This window comes from Polyodon spathula, chromosome 29, assembly GCF_017654505.1.
Source record: "Polyodon spathula isolate WHYD16114869_AA chromosome 29, ASM1765450v1, whole genome shotgun sequence".
Classification (NCBI taxonomy): Eukaryota; Metazoa; Chordata; class Actinopteri; order Acipenseriformes; family Polyodontidae; genus Polyodon; species Polyodon spathula.
Genome location: NC_054562.1, coordinates 8,157,491 through 8,176,590, shown reverse-complemented (window position 1 = coordinate 8,176,590; position 19,100 = coordinate 8,157,491). Strand labels below are relative to the sequence as shown.

Genomic DNA, 19,100 nt, shown 5'->3' with positions numbered 1-19,100 from the left:
AAATGTTTAATCTGCCAGGGTTCAGACACTGGGATAACACTGTGAAAGTTTCCAGCTAGGTTAAACACACACACACACACACGTCCTGCAATAGGAATGCTGAAAGTAGAAAAGAGATTGCTCAATCCACAGTCTGCAGGAGGTCAAGCAGAGACAGCACTACGTGACTTTATAGCTCTGGAAATTTCAAAGCGGCTTGGCCCTTTATCCTTGTGTTCTTGGATGAAGGGCGATTGCGCGCTGTGTTAAAAGATAAACACGATTTGGTCTGACAGTCGCTGCTGCTGTATTATTGGCAATCCAGCTCAACCAGGTCAAGCCGTCTGTCTATACAGATTAGTCCACTCACAGTAATTTAGTTAACGCAGTCTGAGCACCTGCGAGTATGAAAGCGACGTCACTGACGCTGTTTTGAGAAGATCGGATTATATGAAGTCCCTCGCCATCTCAAAGGCGCAAGCCTCCTTCTCCTCGTGTCCTGGCAGTGTTAGTGTTGGTCTATCTTCTCTTGTTACAACAGTATAAACACACAACACACAGCCAGACCCCCAGCCCTACACTCTCCTTGCATTGCACCTCTACGCATTCCTCTTACAAAGTACAGCCTCTTTCCAGTACGCTTGCGGCAGGATACGTGAGCTCCATGGGAATTGCTTGAGGAACGGAGTTTATTCTACAAGGAATTTAGCGGTGGTTCAAACAGCATCTTCTTGAAATGCATATGAGAGTGATTTATGTGTCACCTCAGATAATTAGTGCTCTTTCATTTGAAGTGTATTTATTTACAGTACTCTGCAGAACATAAGAAAGTTTACAATCGAGAGGAGGCCATTCGGCCATCTATTCTTGGAGCTGGAATTCCTAAACCCATCTATTCTTGGAGCTGGAATTCCTAAACCCATCTATTCTTGGAGCTGTCGAAGAATGTCCGGGACAGTTCACCCATCTGAAAACCTGGAAACACGTGTCAGCAGCTCCGAGCACAGCGCTCTGCAGGAAAACCTCCTGCATAATAAAAACGCTATGGGGCTTGCACCTGCGTGCTCTGCCAATATATCAGACAGACTGGCTTGTGTAACAATAACCCCCCCCAAGGGGAACTGGCTCTCTGGAATGACTGAAAGACACTAACGTTAGTCCCAGAATCTCTTCAAGAACCTGCTTGATGAGATTCTGGGACCAATAAGCTGCTAACGACCAAACGAGCAAGACGGGCCGAATGGCCCCCTCTCGTTTACAAACTACGTTCTTAAATCAATGGGCCTGAGTTGGGGAGGGGTAAGGTTGCAACGATAGGCAGTGAAGGAATGGGATGCATTCTTTCCCCTGCCTGCCATTGGAGCTGAGAAATAAACTTGCTGAACCCTTAGCAGCGACTGCTCCCACTTCAGCCAGGCACACACTCTCAACGCAATCACTAGCTGTGGGGAAAGCTGCAGCCTCTCTTACTGAACCAGCTGAGCAGAGCAAACTGACATTAAACTGCAGAAACCAGCATGAGAGTATGGACAGTGAGAGCACCAACACCCCTGCCAAGGCTTAAACAGGACCTCCCGCGCATTCACACACACAGCCTTCTGTTACTGCAGAAATGACTCTGCGCTGTAAGACGGGCAATCAGACCCAGGCAGATGTTTGCAATCCCAACAACAAACCCATCACATTTAATCCAGACACCGAACTCTAACAGACTCCCCGCTGAACAGGACCTTTATTACAAGACATCTCTTACAGCTTTCAGTAGGAATTGAAAGTGCTGCTGAATCCGCTCTCTGGCGATGATGCTGAAACGACACGGCGTGAAAGTGTCTGGAAAGGCTATCAGGGGGTCCTTGTCTGCTTGAGGCTTGCAGGGGCAGCTGGCACAGTGGGTTAACGCACCAGCCTCTGTGGGCTTGGGTTCGGATTTGGGCACAACTCAAAACGAGTTGGATGGTCTGGGCTTAGTCCAGGTCAGAAAAGCACCACAGCCAGCGAGAGGGACGGGGTGGAGGGGAGCCGGCTCCGCGGGACAGGGTTTAGGAGTGGAGCTTTCCGGAGACATTGCCTGGCTGTGTCCAACCGTTCACAGACACTGAAAATAAAACAAAACGGCACGCAGGTTTACACAGCCACGGGGGCCACTCCTCTCGTCAACACGTCGACGATCAGCCTGGCCTCCTCTGGAAACCGGGGGATACGGAGATCATTAGAAGCCATGTCTTTGCAGAAGAAGCGGCTGCAAACTCAGAAAGCAACCCGGTTTTGTCCCCGGATTGTTTGTTGCACGTTCAGGAAGATCTATGGAAACGAGGCAGTAGAGAAAGCTTTTCAAGCACTGAGCCGGCAACACTGGAAGAAACAGAGAGAGGAAGAGAGATGAGAGGGATGTAACATGGACCAACACAGTCTCAGAACTCATCATCAGAATGAACAGGGGTTATTTCCACCTTTTCTAATGTACTAATATAGTCTGATAAACACTCTTTACAGAGCCCCCTCGACACTTCTGTTGACTCTGCTTGGCCGTGCCAACAGCAAATCCTCCCTTCACGACTTTTCTTGATGTGTTAGTCAGCTAGTGAAATACTAAAAGGGAGCCCTGTACTTCTTTTATTATTCATTTGTGAAATTGCTGCTCTAAAAAAAGGCAGATAATGGCACTGAATACAGGTGGGATAGGATTGTAAACAATAACAAGGCTTTGAAAATGTGTGCCAAAAGATAACAGGAGCGCTCTTTGTGCAGGGGGGGTTTACTACATGAGACTAGGAGCGCAGGAGGAGGGAGGGGGGGCAATGATGCAATTTCAGTAAATAACCTCCTCATGGTCAAACAGCCTTATCGACCTGCTAGTTATCAGACCATCCACCTGCTAAAGCGAATTCCAGCTCCTGCTAGGGAGAGCTGGGATCACACTGCGCTGGCACCCAGGTCAAGTGAAAGGAACTGCAGCTGATCTGTGAGCAATCAAACCCTGGCTGCTCCTCCCAGACACTCTGTGAGCAATCAAACCCTGGCTGCTCCTCCCAGACACTCTGTGAGCAATCAAACCCTGCTTCCTGTGATGTGGAATGACCATTGTATAGAACTGAATATACATTTGCTTTTATAAAGAATCAACTATCACTGAAAGAACTGATCTGTACTGCAAAGTCTACTGGGACAGCAACTGACAGGACAGACTGAGCCCTCTGCACTCAAAGACACCTCACTCACTAAACAGAGAACAGCCTTCTCTTTAAAAACATCTATTTACTGCAAATAAGAGAACAACTGGGTGGGGTTTTATATTGAAAATAAATGCAATTTTACTAAAAACTGAAATAACATCTCCGCCCTCAGCCAGTGAAATCAGACTGACTGCAGAGCAGGGTCACCCAGTCCAGGTTTCACTACCAGCTTGATCAGCCCCAGTGTGTACAGACAACAAGCTCAGGTGTGTCTTATTCAAAACTCACAGTGAAACCAGGAATGGCTCAAACGGCTATGGAATAGGAGTCTTATTACCAGCCCTGGGAGTGAATCCTGAGACACAGGCTGGTAGCTTTTAGACCTGAAGCAGCCGAGCCTGGGGTCTGATGTCAGGTTTAAAAACCTTCAAATCGGGCTGACTGTCAACCACATCAGAAATGAGAAAGTCAGAAACAGATCAATAAAAACACACTGAACTGACCGCCTGTATAGATATTTTCAACCAGAGTAGCCTGAGAGAAGGATCAGTGGCAAGATGAAGGAAAAACAAACGCAGGTTGTTTGAAGTGCGATATGAAGGGTCGCGGAGTCCAGGAGCTGAGCAAATAACAACATTACGACAGCTCACTGAACTCAACTGCAGGGCCACACACAACAGGGGGCTTCGTTTCTCACAGCTAGAGCTGCTGCAGGGCCACACACAACAGGGGGCTTCGTTTCTCACAGCTAGAGCTGCTGCAGGGCCACACACAACAGGGGGCTTCGTTTCTCACAGCTAGAGCTCCTGCAGAGCCACACACAACAGTGGGCTTCGTTTCTCACAGCTAGAGCTGCTGCAGAGCCACACACAACAGGGGGCTTCGTTTCTCACAGCTAGAGCTGCTGCAGGGCCACACACAACAGGGGGCTTCGTTTCTCACAGCTGCTGCAGGGTTTTCAGATTTCAATATCCTTTCAAAATTTAAACCAACATCCATATACGGTTTGGCATTAGCTGGGAAACAAAGTATAACTCTTACGGTATAAATATATCGAGCAAAATAACCCCTGTGCCGTTTGAGAAAGGAGACACTCTCTCATTATTAAAGATACGATAACGTTTTCATAAAAGGGTTTTTCCTGTGTCTCCCCCCTCAGTGACATTCAAGCGTCTTCACTGCAGAGGAGTTCATTTGAAGGTTAAGACACGCGTGCTTTCTTAAATGAACGGGTCATGACGAGACCCAACTTTGCCTCCTCAGCTCTCTTACCTGCTCTCCTAAATGAGCTGCACAGCTCCACTGGCCACTAGGGGTGCTATGGTGCGGTAGCGCATCAGGTGCTGGGATCCCTCCTCCAAATCAATGGTGTACTCCCTGGGGCAGAAGACAAGAGACAGTGAGGGCAGGGCAGGGGTCTGCACTCTCCCCCATCACATCAGCATTGCATGATGTTGCTACCTGCTGCTAACATTGTTTTCACTTGCTCTCCCACACCGGGCTTCTCTATTATTAGTGCTCTCCAGTAGAAGTGTTTCACTTATGGTTATCAAGGAAGAGGGGTGTGGATTTCATGATGCCCTCTACTGCCAATACATGCAAGTCCTGGCACAGCAGAGGCCAAGAGCTGGCAGGCCAACAGAGACCTTGGACCCCCCCCCAGAGTCAATGTGGAGCAGAAGTGTTTGCTTTGAATAAATACATTTTTTTAAACAGCTGCTCATGCAAAGTGCAGCCCCCTTCTCAGTGCCCCTGTGCTGCCGTGTGAAGCGCCTGCCCTTGCTCTGGGAAAGCTGGGATTGCTGCCTCACCTCTGCTCGTCTGTCTCCGGCTCCACCAGGATATTGTCCTGCCTCTGCTTCACCCGCAGGAACACGAAGGAGTCCAGATTGGGCTTCAGCACTAGAGGGAGGGGGAACACAGGGCTTTACCACAGGAAGAGCAGGCCCACTCTACGCAGACTGACTAGTGTGTGATACGGGCTGAATGACCAGTTAAGAGACCCCCAAACCCCCAGAGAAGAAAGCATAGTGAATTAGCAAGCCTCACTGCCGCCCAGCCTCCTACAAAATCAAACTGTACGGCACCTGGAAGCAGGGGCTTAGTGAGCTGAAATTCCGAGTGACTGAAAACCCGTGGTTGAAATGAATCCTCACCCGATTTGCCCAGGTCCACAGCTTGCAGGTTGGGGGGCATGTGCTTCAGCGCCACGCTCTTCAGGTAGGTCTCTGTGTTGGCCAGGTACCTGCGACAGGGAAACACAAGGTGAGAGCAAGACTGGTGTTAACACTCAAGAAAACTACAATCTCCCCGACCACATGGGGGCACTGTGTAAATGCTTTTTGTGTTCCAGACAAAGTAGATGGGCGTCTCACTCTTTTGCAAACGCGAATTCCTCTGGAGACAGACAGGACGGGTCCCCTTCGGCACGAGATTTCTCCTTCTCCAAGATGTGGGGAAAATACTTCTCAATCTGAAACGACAACCTGAAACTGAGGCGGCACAACAACTCTGCAGATTTTGCGTTTCTAGTTTTCCTGCACAAAAACTTTGCCAGCACAGCGTGTGGGTGGCACTGACGACCCCCGAAATGCTGGCATTGAATCGGAGCCGGGTTTTGTACCCCAGGCCCCTCGGAGGGAGCGGCAGCTTCCTCACCTTCTGAAGCCGGGAGCGGAGGTAGCTGCTCAGCACGTAGCGGATCCTCTCCGTCTCCATGCGGTGCACACCCGCTCGCAGATCCACACCCTTCACTCGCTGGAGATTCTCCTCCTGAGGAGCGACGCGACGGGGAGAGAGATTGAGGATAAACGAGAGAGATAAACAAGAGAGAAGAGAGAGGGGATAAACGAGAGAGATAAACAAGAGAGAATAGAGAGGGGATAAACGAGAGAGGGGATAAGAGGGGACAAACAAGAGATAAACGAGAGAATAGAGGGGATAAACGAAAGTGAGACACAGAGAGAGGATAAACGAGATGGGCAGGATAAGAGAAATGAGATGAAGGAAAAGGGGACAGGATAAGAGAGAGATGAAGGCGGCAGAGAGATGGAGAGGGTGGGTGACGGAAGGAGAAAGATGGAGTATGGGAGGGAGAGAGGGATGGCAAAGGAGAGGAAAGAGAACGAGAGAGGCAGAGCGATAAGGAGAGAGAGCGCGAGCTTGGGGTGTTAGATTCTGGCTCAATTCCTAAACTTTTCACATTTTTTTTCAAGGAGAGATTAAAATTTATAAAATAATTAGCGATCAATTGGAAACCCCTTTTTTCAGATTATAAATTGCTGCATTATTTACTAAGACTGCATGCCTACAGCCTTGATGGGCCTGTGGAAAATACTTCTCATAAATATTTATGCTTGGAGCTTTAAACACTGTTGCGATTTACACCCGCACAGGGAAAGCAGCAGCTGGAGGAACACGTGAAGTTACTGCACAGGGACCAACAGCCCTGTGCCTTCTGGCAACACATTAGTAACGCATTCAGCAGCTTGTCAGGCATTTCAGGTTTAAACACAAACAAACAAACAAACCAGCCAGCAAACAAACAAACAACCCGTCCAGCCTCGTTACCATGTGGTTCAGCTGCTCCATCACACACTCCACGATCTCGGATTTATTTTCCAGGAGCTCTGGGGAGAACTTCTCGTTTAACCAGATCTGTGCAAGAGGGGAAAAAAAATAAATAAAAAGGTTTTTAATGTATTATTTAGCAGACGCTTCTATCCAAAGCGACTTACAGGACGGAGCACAAGCAGGTTCAGTGACGCGCTCGGGGTCCCACACAGCGACTGGCTGGATTTGAACCCGGAGCCTCCTGGTAACACACAAGCCCCTTTCTGTAAGCACTGCTGGCCCACTGAGAGCCAGCTTTCCAGTATGAGCAGCGCCTCACCTCCTCCAGTCTAGTAACGAGCTCCGCCGGGGTCATCTCCTCCTGAGTCTCGTCCTCACTGTGGCTCATCTCGGCCAGAGAGTCCGCCATCGCCAGTCAGCACCAGTATAACTAATACCAACGATCAGTATTAATAAACACAGACGCCTATTCAAATATTAATCAGCACCGAAAACTCCAAATATTGCTTTATCAAATATATTTAAAACGTATTGCAACGTTTTACTTACTATCTTGCCTGATAAGCAAAACAGCCGCGTCCTCTAACTGTTTCACGACATTTCAATTGCAATACAACAATATTTAAAAGCGAAATAAACACAACTCAACCCACTGCCTGCATCTCCCGCCATCCCCAAGCGAGCGTCACCGCCTTCCGCGCCTGTGCTGACGTCACGACTTTAACCCGCCCCCGGAAAGGGAGGGGGGGGGGGGGGGGGCTGCAGATTTGCGCCATCTTGGTTGTGGCAAGGCCCACGTTATTGCAGGTGAGGGAAACACTTGACTTCTGAACCATGTCCTGTGGGCGGCGCTGCACACACACACAGATGGTTCAAGATTCTAAGCAGCGATTTACCCAATCCAATCTCCCCGGGTCAGCCTGGTTAAACCCTAAGTCAGTCCCTATGTCTTGTTGGATCCCGGAGGCAGTGCCTATCTGCATGCGCTCTCCTGCCCCTTGCATTCTCCACAGGAAAGAAAGCAGTCACCCAGAGGGCAGTTAGAAAGTTGTATTCGGTTGGTGAAGGAAAGCACAGAGAGGTGAATCTAAAGGCAATGAAAGTAGGAATCGTCATATATATATAACGAGAAGCTGCAGAAGGGAGGGGCAGTTCTATGGAAGGCGTTTTTTTATATGGGGTTCCTATTAATTTATTTTTCTGATTTGCCTTTCCACCTGCTTCAAAGTGCGCGCTGTAATCTTGTGTTATCTCTGAAGCATTTGGAATTGTTGCAATTGTAGTTTTACAGCCTTTACAGTAGTGCAAAAGCGCTAACATTTCAAAACTAAAGTGATCATGCCGAATTTGCCCAGGTAACTGTACTATACTGTTTATTTGACTGTGGACTGCCTTCCACCTAGTCCCTCATCTATAACCACTAAGCTGCACTGCTTCCCTCCCATCCCAGCCCGACAGTGCTAGCCTGCAGCCTGCTTATGTGTGTATGTTTGTGCGTGCGTGCGTGTGTGTGTGTGTGTGCGTGCAGGCGTGCGTGTGTGCGTGCGTGTCTCTGTCTCTCTCTCTCTGCAGGAATGTCCTGATCGAGTCAGCTCGTTTGACGCGGGGGAAGGTGCAGGATCTCTCCAAGCTCGATGTGAGCAGCTTCGACGCCGTCATCTTCCCAGGGGGCTACGGGGTCACCAAGAACCTGTGAGTCTGACACGCTGGGAAGCATTCGCCTGACAGCCATATCCAGTTGTCTCTTGAAGGACCCCAGCGTTTAAGCTGTCAGCTTCACTAAAACTCTGACACCTTTCGTTCAATCTCTCTCTCTATATAGACTGACAGAGAGAGGATATAGCTCTGCATGAACAAGCTAATGTCCTACCCGCTCAGCAACACTAGGGGGCAGTGCTGCTGCAGTAGATTTCTTTTCATATAGTGGAAAATAATCTTAATACTGTACCTGGGCGTACAGACACTGGACACACCTGGACTCTAAACTAGGTCCTGTTCAAGTCAAAACCTGGACTGGCTCACACTGCTGTGCAATGGGAGTCCTGTTTCCCTCCTCACTGATCCGCTCCGTGTGTTTCTGTGTTTTCCTGACGCTGTCATTGTTTCCTCTGCACTCAGGTCGACCTTCAACAGCGACGGGAAAGACTGCAAGATCAACCCCGACGTGGAGCGTATCATAAAGGAGTTCCATCGCTCTCTGATGGAGCGGATTGCCTGCTCCAGTTTTTCCTCAGATAATCTGCGCAGCATTCCAGCACCGAGCTGCAGGGCACAGGGGTTACTCAGAGCGCAGCGGGGAGCCAACATTGCGCACATTCCTTCAAATATTCATTCTCTGACAGGATGCACTTTACTTACAGGCAGTCACGCCACTCAGAATCCACAGAGCACGTACGGGACAGTGTTCGGGTTATCACCCCCAAAGGATCGGGTTTCAGAATCATTATCACTGGGACTCACTGTGCAGTTCAACAGTAGAAAACTAGTCAACTAGTTTCTCTCAGTATCTCTGTATTATCAAACCACGTCACTCTGTGGAAAACTGCAAAGTGGTGTGCAGTTCAATAGGCTAGCGTGACATTATTTGACAGGTTTCATTCGCCTTTATGAAGCACAAGTTCATTTTACAGGGTGATGGAAAACTTTGAGCCGGAGCTGTAGATGTCCTTGAGGCAGTAGGGGGTTATTAATCGCATCTTCAAGTCCAGGAAGCATCCTCTTCCTTTCTCCAGCTGTGCCGTTTCTGCAGGGAACAGCGGTAGTTTTAAACACAGCCTTGCAAAGCGTTGTTTAAAAACTCTATAGGACAATTGTGAGAGTGCGTGCTGTGCAGGGGAGCGGTCTGAGAGTGCTGTAGCAACAACACGTCAGCCCACTGTCTTCCAAGGGTTAAATGAACACAGGTGTGTAGGAGAAGGGTGATAAAGCAGAACGCACAGGCAAGCGCAAGAAGGCTGACCTAGCGTGTGCCCATAGCGGTCTGATGAGACTACATCCCACAGGCTCTCAGAACAAGGACTGAGGCTTTAACAATGGGGAGGCTTACACAGCAAGCAGTGCCGTTTGCTAATTCTTAATTAAAACAGAAATAAGACTTCTCCTCTCCTCTCTCCCGCAGACTCGCTCAAAGGGACTGTGAGTACACAGGTGCATCCCGCGGAGAGTAGCAGACATTTTTAGAATTGTCAACAAATTCACAGACAAGATGTTTAGATTAATTAGAAGCATCTCCTTGAGTCTTTGATTAACTGCAATTTGAAGCTACAGAAATGGTAAGCAAACAAAACCTTAATGAAGTGAATTAAAGGGCATCTAAATGTTGCCGTCATTTAAATTATTACAAAGTGGCTTTTTTTTAACCCCTGCTTTTTACTGGCAGAAACAGACTAAACTGAGGGGAATAAAGACAAGGCAAAGGAATGACTGGCTGCTACACGTTGGTTTACAAAGTGACACAGTTAGGTGGGAGTGATGCCCACAAGGGCTGCAACTACTCTGAGAGTCCAGATGGTCAGTAGCAGTCTTCCGGTCTTTCCAGCGCTGCAGCCCAGATCGTGCTCAGTGATATTACAGTGGCACTGGGAGCTGAACTGGCTGGTCGCTGGTATCAAACAGGCACGCCGACCTGCCAGCCTGCACCCAGGCGGGCGCCGCTCTGAAAGATGTCCCTATTATAAATATAGCATTTAAGGCAACATTCACCCACACACAGAACTCCGCACAACTCAATAGAAACCATGCTTTAAACAGAGCTAGGGGCGGGGCTCAGCTCGCTACTCTAATCCGATTGGTTCATTGACCTATACAGTCCAGGCTCACCTTCCACTAGTTGCTCTGGAAGTCCTTCTCCTCCACCTCCTTTGCAACCGTATCTTCCTTCTGGGGGGTCCTCTGTCACCCAGCCCTGTGACCTCTGACCGACGTCGGAGGTTGCACCTCAAACGAGGGCGGCTCCTGTCGGTCCAGTAGGCGGGATCCTGGGCCGAGCAGTTGCTCATGGCACACTACACATCTTACACTGCTGAGCTTCAGTCTGTGAAGTGGAGGGGACCCTGGGTTAAAGCATTGCAAAGTTTGCTGGAAAGTTAAGTGTTCAAAACTGATACTGCAATGATACTGCAAGGGCAAGTGTAAAATGAGTTTGGTTGTCTAGACCTAGCTCCCAGGGGATATTCATCCAAACACGGCGAAGATAATTAATTAAAACACTGTCTTTTTAAGGGATATAAAGATGATAATTCAAGGTCTCTCAATCATCCATGCCTGCTAAAGTTGTTTCTCAGTTTTTGTAAAATGTCTCCTATCAAAAACTAAAGGAAAGGCTTCAGCATGGGGGTTAAAAATGGCCAGCAAGTGTCCTCCCCTCTCAGGTTTGAATCATCAGATTAGTTGGGATGGCCCTGTAGTCTTTCCCTGCCACAGAGACTGAGCATATGGGCAGGCAGCAGCCCTGCGTGCAGCAGCGAGCAGCAGATTAACAGAAAGAGAGTCGAGCTAGCCGCTGCTGCAGCAGCCCCGTGGAGAGAGACTGCAGGGCGGGGCCACAGCCCAGCGTGCCCGCCAGAAAACGACAAGCTCCCCTGGGCAGCTTCTTCCACACCCAGCACGGGGCTCCAATGACAAATAGCTTGAGCAGCTTCCATCAGCGGTGCCTTTGAAAACTTGGCTGGCTGTCCTGTGCCTGCTTCCTTTCACGCTGGGGAGAAGTCAGAGAGTCTGGCAACCGCTGTGTGATGGAGAGGAGCAGGCCAGCAGGGGCTGGACCTGCTCCAGCTGACAGCTGGCGGTTTACCAAGTTAGCGCTGATGAGATATCGTGCGGCGTTTGCAAAGCTTTAACCTTTTGGCTGCCGCCCAAGCAGAGCGCGTCCCGGCTGTGCCATGGCCCTTTCACTTTGTTCGTTGTTCCTCACTCAGACCTCTTACTGAACACCTTGGCATCTCTGAATAGATAACCGTCTCCTCTAGAAAACTGTTTTAGTGAACAAGTCATCCGACGCGTTTAATAGCACCCCACAAAGTTCTCATTTTTCTTGGTTACCAGTTCATCGCTCCCCGAGGGGGGGGCCCTCCACCCAACATGCACAACTCTGCACCACCAGGATTCAAACCAGTGAGCTCCTGATCACCTGACTCTCCCTTCACTCCACGCAGTGGCGTCTTCACTGAATGAGCCACTGGAGGAGCCTAAACTGGAGTTTAAAAAAATCTAGTTCAGCCCGCCCCACTTAACGATACCCAATCAAAAGAATTGCAATTAAAGAGATGGTGATTATATTAAAAATCACATCCTCATAATGTACATAGGAAACAGCAGTGCGCTCCCAGCAGACTCTTCATCCACACACCGGGCTGATGCCCTGCTGTCACCTTCCAGGACCACAGGGTTAACCTTCCCCTGTTGTCTTGTGAATTACCATACAGATTGAAAGCAGACCAGCATTTGGAAATAGTGTCTGAGTGAGGCAGCCGAAGCAGGGATCGAATTCCCCTCCGAGACGGCCGCTGAATAATTTGATTTGTAATTGATAAAAAAAGGAAAACAAGCTGGCGAATGTTATCAGGAGCTCATTTAGGGCAGACGCTTCCTCATCACCCTCTCCGAGATTACCCTGGCCCTTGAGGGCTGCTTTCTCAGCGGCCGACGCATTTAAGTTCAGCAGACAATGTGTTTTCGAGCTCTGTCCTGCTTGCAGATGCTGGCTAGATTCCAGAAGTAATAATGAAGCAATAACGAATCATCTTGATTACAGGATATAGAATTGGATCGCAATGCTGTACAGCAAACTTTCATTATGGAATATGCAGTAACATTTGTAAACGTCAACTCGCGTTCTGAAAAACTGCCGACGAGCATAGAAACAAGATCAAAGCATGCATGCCAGCCTGTCTTTCTGAAGTGCTTTCCAAGTCAAATTATATACAGAGCAGCAACTGAGCGGAGAGAGTTTTCTCGAGCGCTTACACTGCGATGCGTTTGCAGATATATTGCAAATAAGAAGGCTGCCGTGATGCGAGTCCCAATCTAGCAGATGGAAATTCATTTTCTTTGCTCTCTCTTTCTTCTTTGATCCGGTTGTCAAACTAATTTAGCGGCGCGTGAAAACACGTCAATTCTTTTGGAGATCAATTCCTGCACGTGATGGAAGCCATGCAAAGCCAGGGGTGCTGCCCAGCCCCCAGCACCCCTAGCTCCAGGGCCCCTGGCCTCTGCTGCCTTTGACGAGTGGAGGCCTGGGTTTGAATCTGGCTAGTCAGGTCCCAACTGAAATGAGCCTGGTGCTTTCAACGTTAGTGTAATCCACCTCACAAAACAAATAACAACCTGACACGGCTGTCTGCACGAGAGAGGGGCCCAGCACTCACTTGCAGACTCAGGGAATTGATGGCACATGTACTCAGTGACGTCAGTTCTATTGATCCAAAATTAAGGTGATTGAAATAACGCCACTGACGTCATACCGATGCGAGGATCAAGGCTTTGAAAATCAAATGCGAGTCTCGTTTCGTTAATTTCTGTCCTATGAAGTGACTTAATGGACTGCCGCATGAAAAGCAAAAAAATCTAATATTTGTTTTGATTCATAATTTAATAAGCTTTTCCTGTGTCCCTCGCATCTCTCTGAGAGCTGAGCGGTCAGTCTGAAAACGCTGCGGGTTCGCTGTCAGGATTCCCCGCGGAGGCAGCTATTGTTATCACAGTAAATTAGTCATTTCCATTCGGATAAATATTTCAGCTTCCAAATTGCATTGCTTTAAATATTTCAAAACACGCAGCCCTGATCTGAAGAGTGTTTGCTTGTTTTGAAAATTTTTTCCAAAGATCCCAGCCAGAGACGCGACGGCGGCTTTCTAGGGCAGGTGCCATTACATTAAAGGTGTATTCGATTTTCAATGGCATTGTCTCATGCCATTGAACAAAGGAGGTGACATTTTCAATCCTGCACTATATATTTCTCAAGAACCATCTCTTCATCAGACCTTTTCCACAGCGTGTTCATTCCTAGATGAATTGCTCCGTCCCAGCGTTCCTGCACTGTGCAGAAAGCAGGCGGCTACACTGGGATGAGGGAGCCATTGGTAGCAGCAGTGGGATCATATTTGGTTTTGCTTTAAAAATATAAGAACCAGACTGTGTGCTGAGTATCAGGACCGCTGCACTGTGCAGTATCTGTTCCCAATCCATTGTGTTTGCCATGGCTGGCGATGCTGTGCTCTGCTGATGGTCCTGCTAGGTTCTCTACACTTTTTCCTGCCACAGTGAAATGCTGCCTATCTAAATGTATGCACAGCTCGTGATACAATACATGAGATGGTTCATTATAGCCAGCCCACTCGCGGTAGCTGCCACTGCTCAAGGCTCACTGATTAAAAGCTCTTTTGATTAATAACACATCAAATGCTGTATGAAGATCAGGGAAAGCTTAGCTGCCTACCTGAGGTCCGAGGCTGTCTCCAATTTGCAAGTGTAAGAGATAAACTAGAAATGCACTCCCCTGATATTTGGCCACACTGCCTCCTTCTCTTCCACTCCACTAGACCACACTGCCTCCCTCCCAGCCCCTCAGCTCTAACCACTACAGCACACTACCTCCCTCCCAGTCTTTCAACTCTAACCACAAGACCACACTGCCTCCCTCCCAGTCTTTCAACTCTAACCACAAGACCACACTGCCTCCCTCCCAGCCCCTCAGCTCTAAGCACTACACCACACTGCCTCCCTCCCAGTCTCTCAGCTCTAAGCACTACACCACACTGCCTCCCTCCCAGTCTCTCAACTCCAATCTCTCAACTCTTCCTACCTAACTGCTTCCCAGCCAGATGCTAGTAAAGATCAGTGTGGAGGCTTGCTGCCCGCAGGCAATTCATCTCTCAGCTTTGCCACTGCAGGGAACCTTTTTAAAATTCATCAGAGTCGTACAGTATGTACACTGAATGTATTGCAGCGTGCACAGGGGAAGGCAGCAGCAGGGCTGGTAGGTGACCTAATCACACATGAAGGCACGAGCCCAATATACACTCCTTGCAAAGGAGCTGGCTCTTTGGTACAGTGGTATCGGCAGCTATGCTGTAGTGTGAGAGGTCCCGGGTTCGAGTGTGGATTGCCTTGCCCTGTGTGATGCGCCTGTCTGCGTTAACCGGGATCGCTACAGTATAAAGGAAAGTCAAACTGCTGATTTATCAGAGAGGAATGACAGCCCCCCCCTCTCTAAACCCTCACCCACATCCCAATCAGATTAGCAGTGGTTACTGGACATATATTTCAGTTCCCCCCCCCCCCCCCCCCCCCCCCCCCCCCCCCCCCCCCCCCCCCCCCCCCAAAGCTGGCAGTTACAGAACATTGCTCCAGCGTCCACCTGCTGTGTGAGCAGTCTCCGAGGTGACAGCACACGCACACGCACACGCACAGAGGCAGTAATCTCCAGTAAGGATCAGGGCATTTTGACAACTTCAACAACTTCTAAAAAGTTTTTTTTGTTATTTTTTAATATGTAGACTATAGAGACGGGGCATGGTGGAGTGTAGAAAACTAGCCCCTGTCAAACCGCCTGGCTGTCTCCACACCTCACACTCCTGGCCGGTCAATAAAAATTCAAATCTGCAAAATGACATCCGCGGCGAGAAATGCTGTAATGTTTTTCTTTTTTTTCTCAGCAGAAGAGATGTCAAAAAACAAATCGCACAATATAATTAAATGCCCCCTGGGATGCAATGCAGGCTGAATCATTAAGGACGGGCTGAGATAAAAACCCGGACTGGAATCAAGATTTGAGTGCCTCTAGATACTGCAAGGAAGATTTAACAGAAAATCATTGCGTATCCATTATAGTCAAAGCACATCACATCGCTGTGAAAAACGATACACAATGAATAGTGTGTGTTTTTATATCATGCATGCTTTTCTCTTGGTTATGCTATGCATGTAGCTTTAGATTACCAATCAATTACCGTCAATTCTCTATGTGCATCTCAGACCAGCAAGAATCTCACGCTGTAGCAGGCATGATATCTGGTAACAGTTTCAATCCCAATCCTAAAATTCTAGGTGATGCAAAACTTTTGGCCAGACCTGTACATTAAATTAAATTGCAATTGTTTCAAATCCTTAATGCTTTTTAAAAGTAGTTTTCCGAAATTTCTGACCAGCCAGCAACAGTTGAGAACAGTTTCCTGACAGTCAAACTGAGTTGATTTTTGTGTTTTTATTAAGGTGATGCTTTTTTGAATGACAGGTGCATGACTTCAAATTAAGGGCATGGAACTGAAATTCAACTGGCTGCATGATGCCATCAGTTAAAAAGCACTCCGGAAAAAATATCCAGGCTGCGGAAATTTAAAATCAGATCTAGACGCTATAGACTGGCTAATGGGTCACCAAACACCACCTGTGCAGTATGCTGCAACAGACAGGGGCACTGCAATAGAATTGCAATGACTTTGCACACTGGCAGGAACAGTCTCCTGCACCAACTAAATAGATGAATAGGGCTGGGTGCACGGTATCGATGCACAAAACAAGAGTCTACATGCACAATACAGCGTGTTTATTGATCTCTTTGAAAAGGTCAGCTGTACAATATAGCGTGTATACAACAGACAGAGTGTGCGTTATAGAGAAAGAGGTAAAGATGCACCATCCCTTTACAGCAAAATAGCTCCAAACGTCTTTTTTTATATATATTTAGCATTGTTTGCAATCCTTTGCTAAGTGAATCACTGGTAAGTTTTGTCTAAAAGTATTTCTAAAAGTGAAATAGTTTATGAAGTATACAGACAGACGCTGTGTGCCTACGCTCAGATTCCCAGTATCTGACCTTGAGATTGCAGGTCATTTGGTAACATCGTCTCTCTCTTCCGATGGATGCAGTGTCAAAGCCAGAGGGGACCACAGCGCATTCGTTCCAGTGTATTCCAATGGATTCCATTTCCCTTCTTTTGCATATGACCTGAACATTCCACAAACCCAAAATTCCAGAGCCTAGCCCGACGAATTCCAATGCATTCCCAGCATTATTAAACAGCAACCACGATGAACAATGCTTCAATCACCATGTACTTAATATTCCAGCAGAAATGAACATGACCCTGATATTCCACAGAACAAGCACTCCAGACAATGTTGCAGAGACCCTGGTGTTCCAATGAATACAGCCACAGTTAGCCTCTATGTACATGTGAACCTGTCCAGTTTTTTTCCCCACAACTTTCTAAGTTTCAGGATCAGGAAATCTATCCACAGTTTTCCAGCGCTGTGAATCTGTTTTGTGGTTGCAGTGGTCCAGTGCCTCTCTCCTCAGGGTCCCAGCTCCTCTCAAGCCAAGTCGGGTGTGAAGGGGTTGATCTTGTCCAGAGAGATGTCCGTCTCGCACTCAGCGTGCACCACAGCAGGGGGGCAGCTGGGGCTCTCGCACCTGCGCGCGGAGACTGGAGAGATCCGAGAGACCTTGTCGAAGGAGAGCTCCTTCTCCCTGGGGGACTGCTTGACCATGTGGGGCAGCAGGTGGGGGTAGCTGAGGGTCACGATGTCCCGGAGGTTGGTGGTGTCGTGGTGGTAGGACACCAGCTCGTTGCTGAAGTTGACCGTCTCCACCGCATTGCTGGAGCAGAGGCGGCTGCACCCCAGGATGGTGGTGAAGGCCCTGCGGAAGTCGGCGTTGAAGGCGTAGATGATGGGGTTCAGGGTGGAGTTGGCCCAGCCGAACCACACGAAGATGCTGAAGGTAGTCTCTCTCACGCAGGGCAGCTGGTCAGGATCGTGGGTGGCTGCGTCACAGAAGGGGACCATGCAGTTGAGGACAAAGAAGGGCAGCCAGCAGCAGACGAAGACACCCATGATGATGGAGAGAGTCTTGAGGACCTTGGTCTCCTTCTTGAAGGAGCTCTTGAGGCTGGCGTTGTGGGGGCAGTCGCTGCCTTGGCAGTTCTGGGCGTGCTCCCCCGCCCGCTCCAGTGAGGAGATGCGTCGGATCTGCCTCTGAGCGATGCGGTAGATGAGGGTGTAGGTGACGATCATGATGGCCACGGGGATGTAGAAGCTGATGAGGGACGAGGAGATGGCATACGTGCGGTTCAGGCTGGAGTCGCAGTTCTTCGGCCGGGTGGCGTTTGGAGAGAAAGTGGAACCGGGATCCGGAGGGATGTCGTCTGCTTTGTGCCAGCTCAGCTGCACCGGGATGAAGGAGATGAGAACAGATAACGTCCAGGCCACCCCAATCATGACAAAAGCCACTCGCTGGGTCATCTTGCGCTCATAGCGGAATGGGCTGGCGATGGCCCAGTAGCGGTCCACGCTGATAATGCACAGGTTGAGGATGGAGGCAGTGGAGCACATGATGTCAAATGCCACCCAGATGTCGCAGAAGCTGCCAAACGGCCAGAATCCAGCCACCTCGGTGACTGCCCTCCAGGGCATGACCAGCACGGCCACCAACAGGTCCGACACGGCCAGGGAGATGACAAAGAAGTTGGTGACTTTGGAGCGCAGGTGGCGGAATTTGACGACGGCCGCGCACACCAGCGTGTTCCCCAGCAGGGTGCTGAGGATGAGGAGGAAGAGGAGGCAGCCGCTCAGAGTGCGGAGAGTGAGTCCCGGGGCTTGATCCTTGTCCCAATTCTCTTGGGACCACGTGCCGTTGGTCACGTTGCTCCAGGGAAGGCTCTCCTCCCCCAGCCACTGCTGCGGTCCCACTTCTCTGCTGCCTCCCTTGCCGAACCTGAGCTCCATTTTCCCCATAGCTTCTGGGCCAACTTCAGGAGCTGAGAGAGAAATAGCAAACTGGCATTGTGTGTAGGCTGCGATCCCCAAATAGCTTGAACAGGTAAGAATTTTTTCTTTATCTTCTCAAGACAAGCAGTCTCCCTCTGCTACACTCCTGGGTGAGCACATCTTCCACTTTCTCTGTTCTGATGTTTGATCAGTTTTTTTTTCAACCCCAGTTTGAATCTGTCTGCCTGGTAGTCTGCATCCCCCAGCAAACCCATCACGAGTGTGGAGCTAATGAACTCCCAGCCGTTTGGAACACAAGAGGAAGCGAGGAGAGAGGAGGGGGCAGTGAGTGTGTCTGTGTGTGTGTGAGAGAGAGAGAGAATGATTACTCTCAGTGGCTGACTGCTCTCTTTTTGAGAGCGGATCTCCTTCCCCCACACCAAGCTGCTGCTGTAATTTATATTTTTTTTTCTGAGATGAGAGAGTTCCACATGGGCAGAGAGGTTAAGAAAAGGATGCAAGTTTCAGAAACAACTTGTAAATAGCAAGATCAAATACAAAGAAGAAAAATCTCAACATCCTTATAACTCATCTGTTGCTCATATTATTATCACTGGCTTGCTTAAATCATTCCATTTCTCGGTACTGTGTTACTTTATCCTGCGTCAG

At 48.9% G+C, this 19,100-nt stretch overlaps 2 protein-coding genes across 4 annotated transcripts; both read right to left on the bottom strand.

The window, feature by feature from the left end:
• Positions 1-1,682: 1,682 nt before the first annotated feature.
• LOC121302060 (DNA replication complex GINS protein SLD5-like) lies at positions 1,683-7,436 on the bottom strand. 3 transcript variants are annotated; one of them, XM_041231856.1, is made up of 9 exons: positions 7,379-7,436; positions 7,045-7,155; positions 6,723-6,809; positions 5,811-5,924; positions 5,528-5,625; positions 5,309-5,397; positions 4,964-5,054; positions 4,425-4,529; positions 1,683-2,331 (listed from the first exon to the last, which is right to left on the bottom strand). In XM_041231856.1, the coding sequence occupies exons 2-8, from the start codon at positions 7,132-7,134 to the stop codon at positions 4,433-4,435; spliced, it is 666 nt and encodes a 221-aa protein (XP_041087790.1). In that variant the 5' UTR covers positions 7,135-7,155; positions 7,379-7,436; the 3' UTR covers positions 1,683-2,331; positions 4,425-4,432. The 3 variants fall into 3 exon arrangements, with proteins under 3 accessions (XP_041087790.1, XP_041087789.1, XP_041087788.1); XM_041231855.1 differs by having other exon boundaries at positions 7,275-7,414; XM_041231854.1 differs by having other exon boundaries at positions 7,045-7,414.
• Positions 7,437-16,276: 8,840 nt separating this feature from the next.
• LOC121302463 (D(1) dopamine receptor-like) lies at positions 16,277-18,665 on the bottom strand. Its single transcript, XM_041232454.1, has one exon. The coding sequence runs from the start codon at positions 18,456-18,458 to the stop codon at positions 17,037-17,039; it is 1,422 nt and encodes a 473-aa protein (XP_041088388.1). The 5' UTR covers positions 18,459-18,665; the 3' UTR covers positions 16,277-17,036.
• Positions 18,666-19,100: the final 435 nt, after the last annotated feature.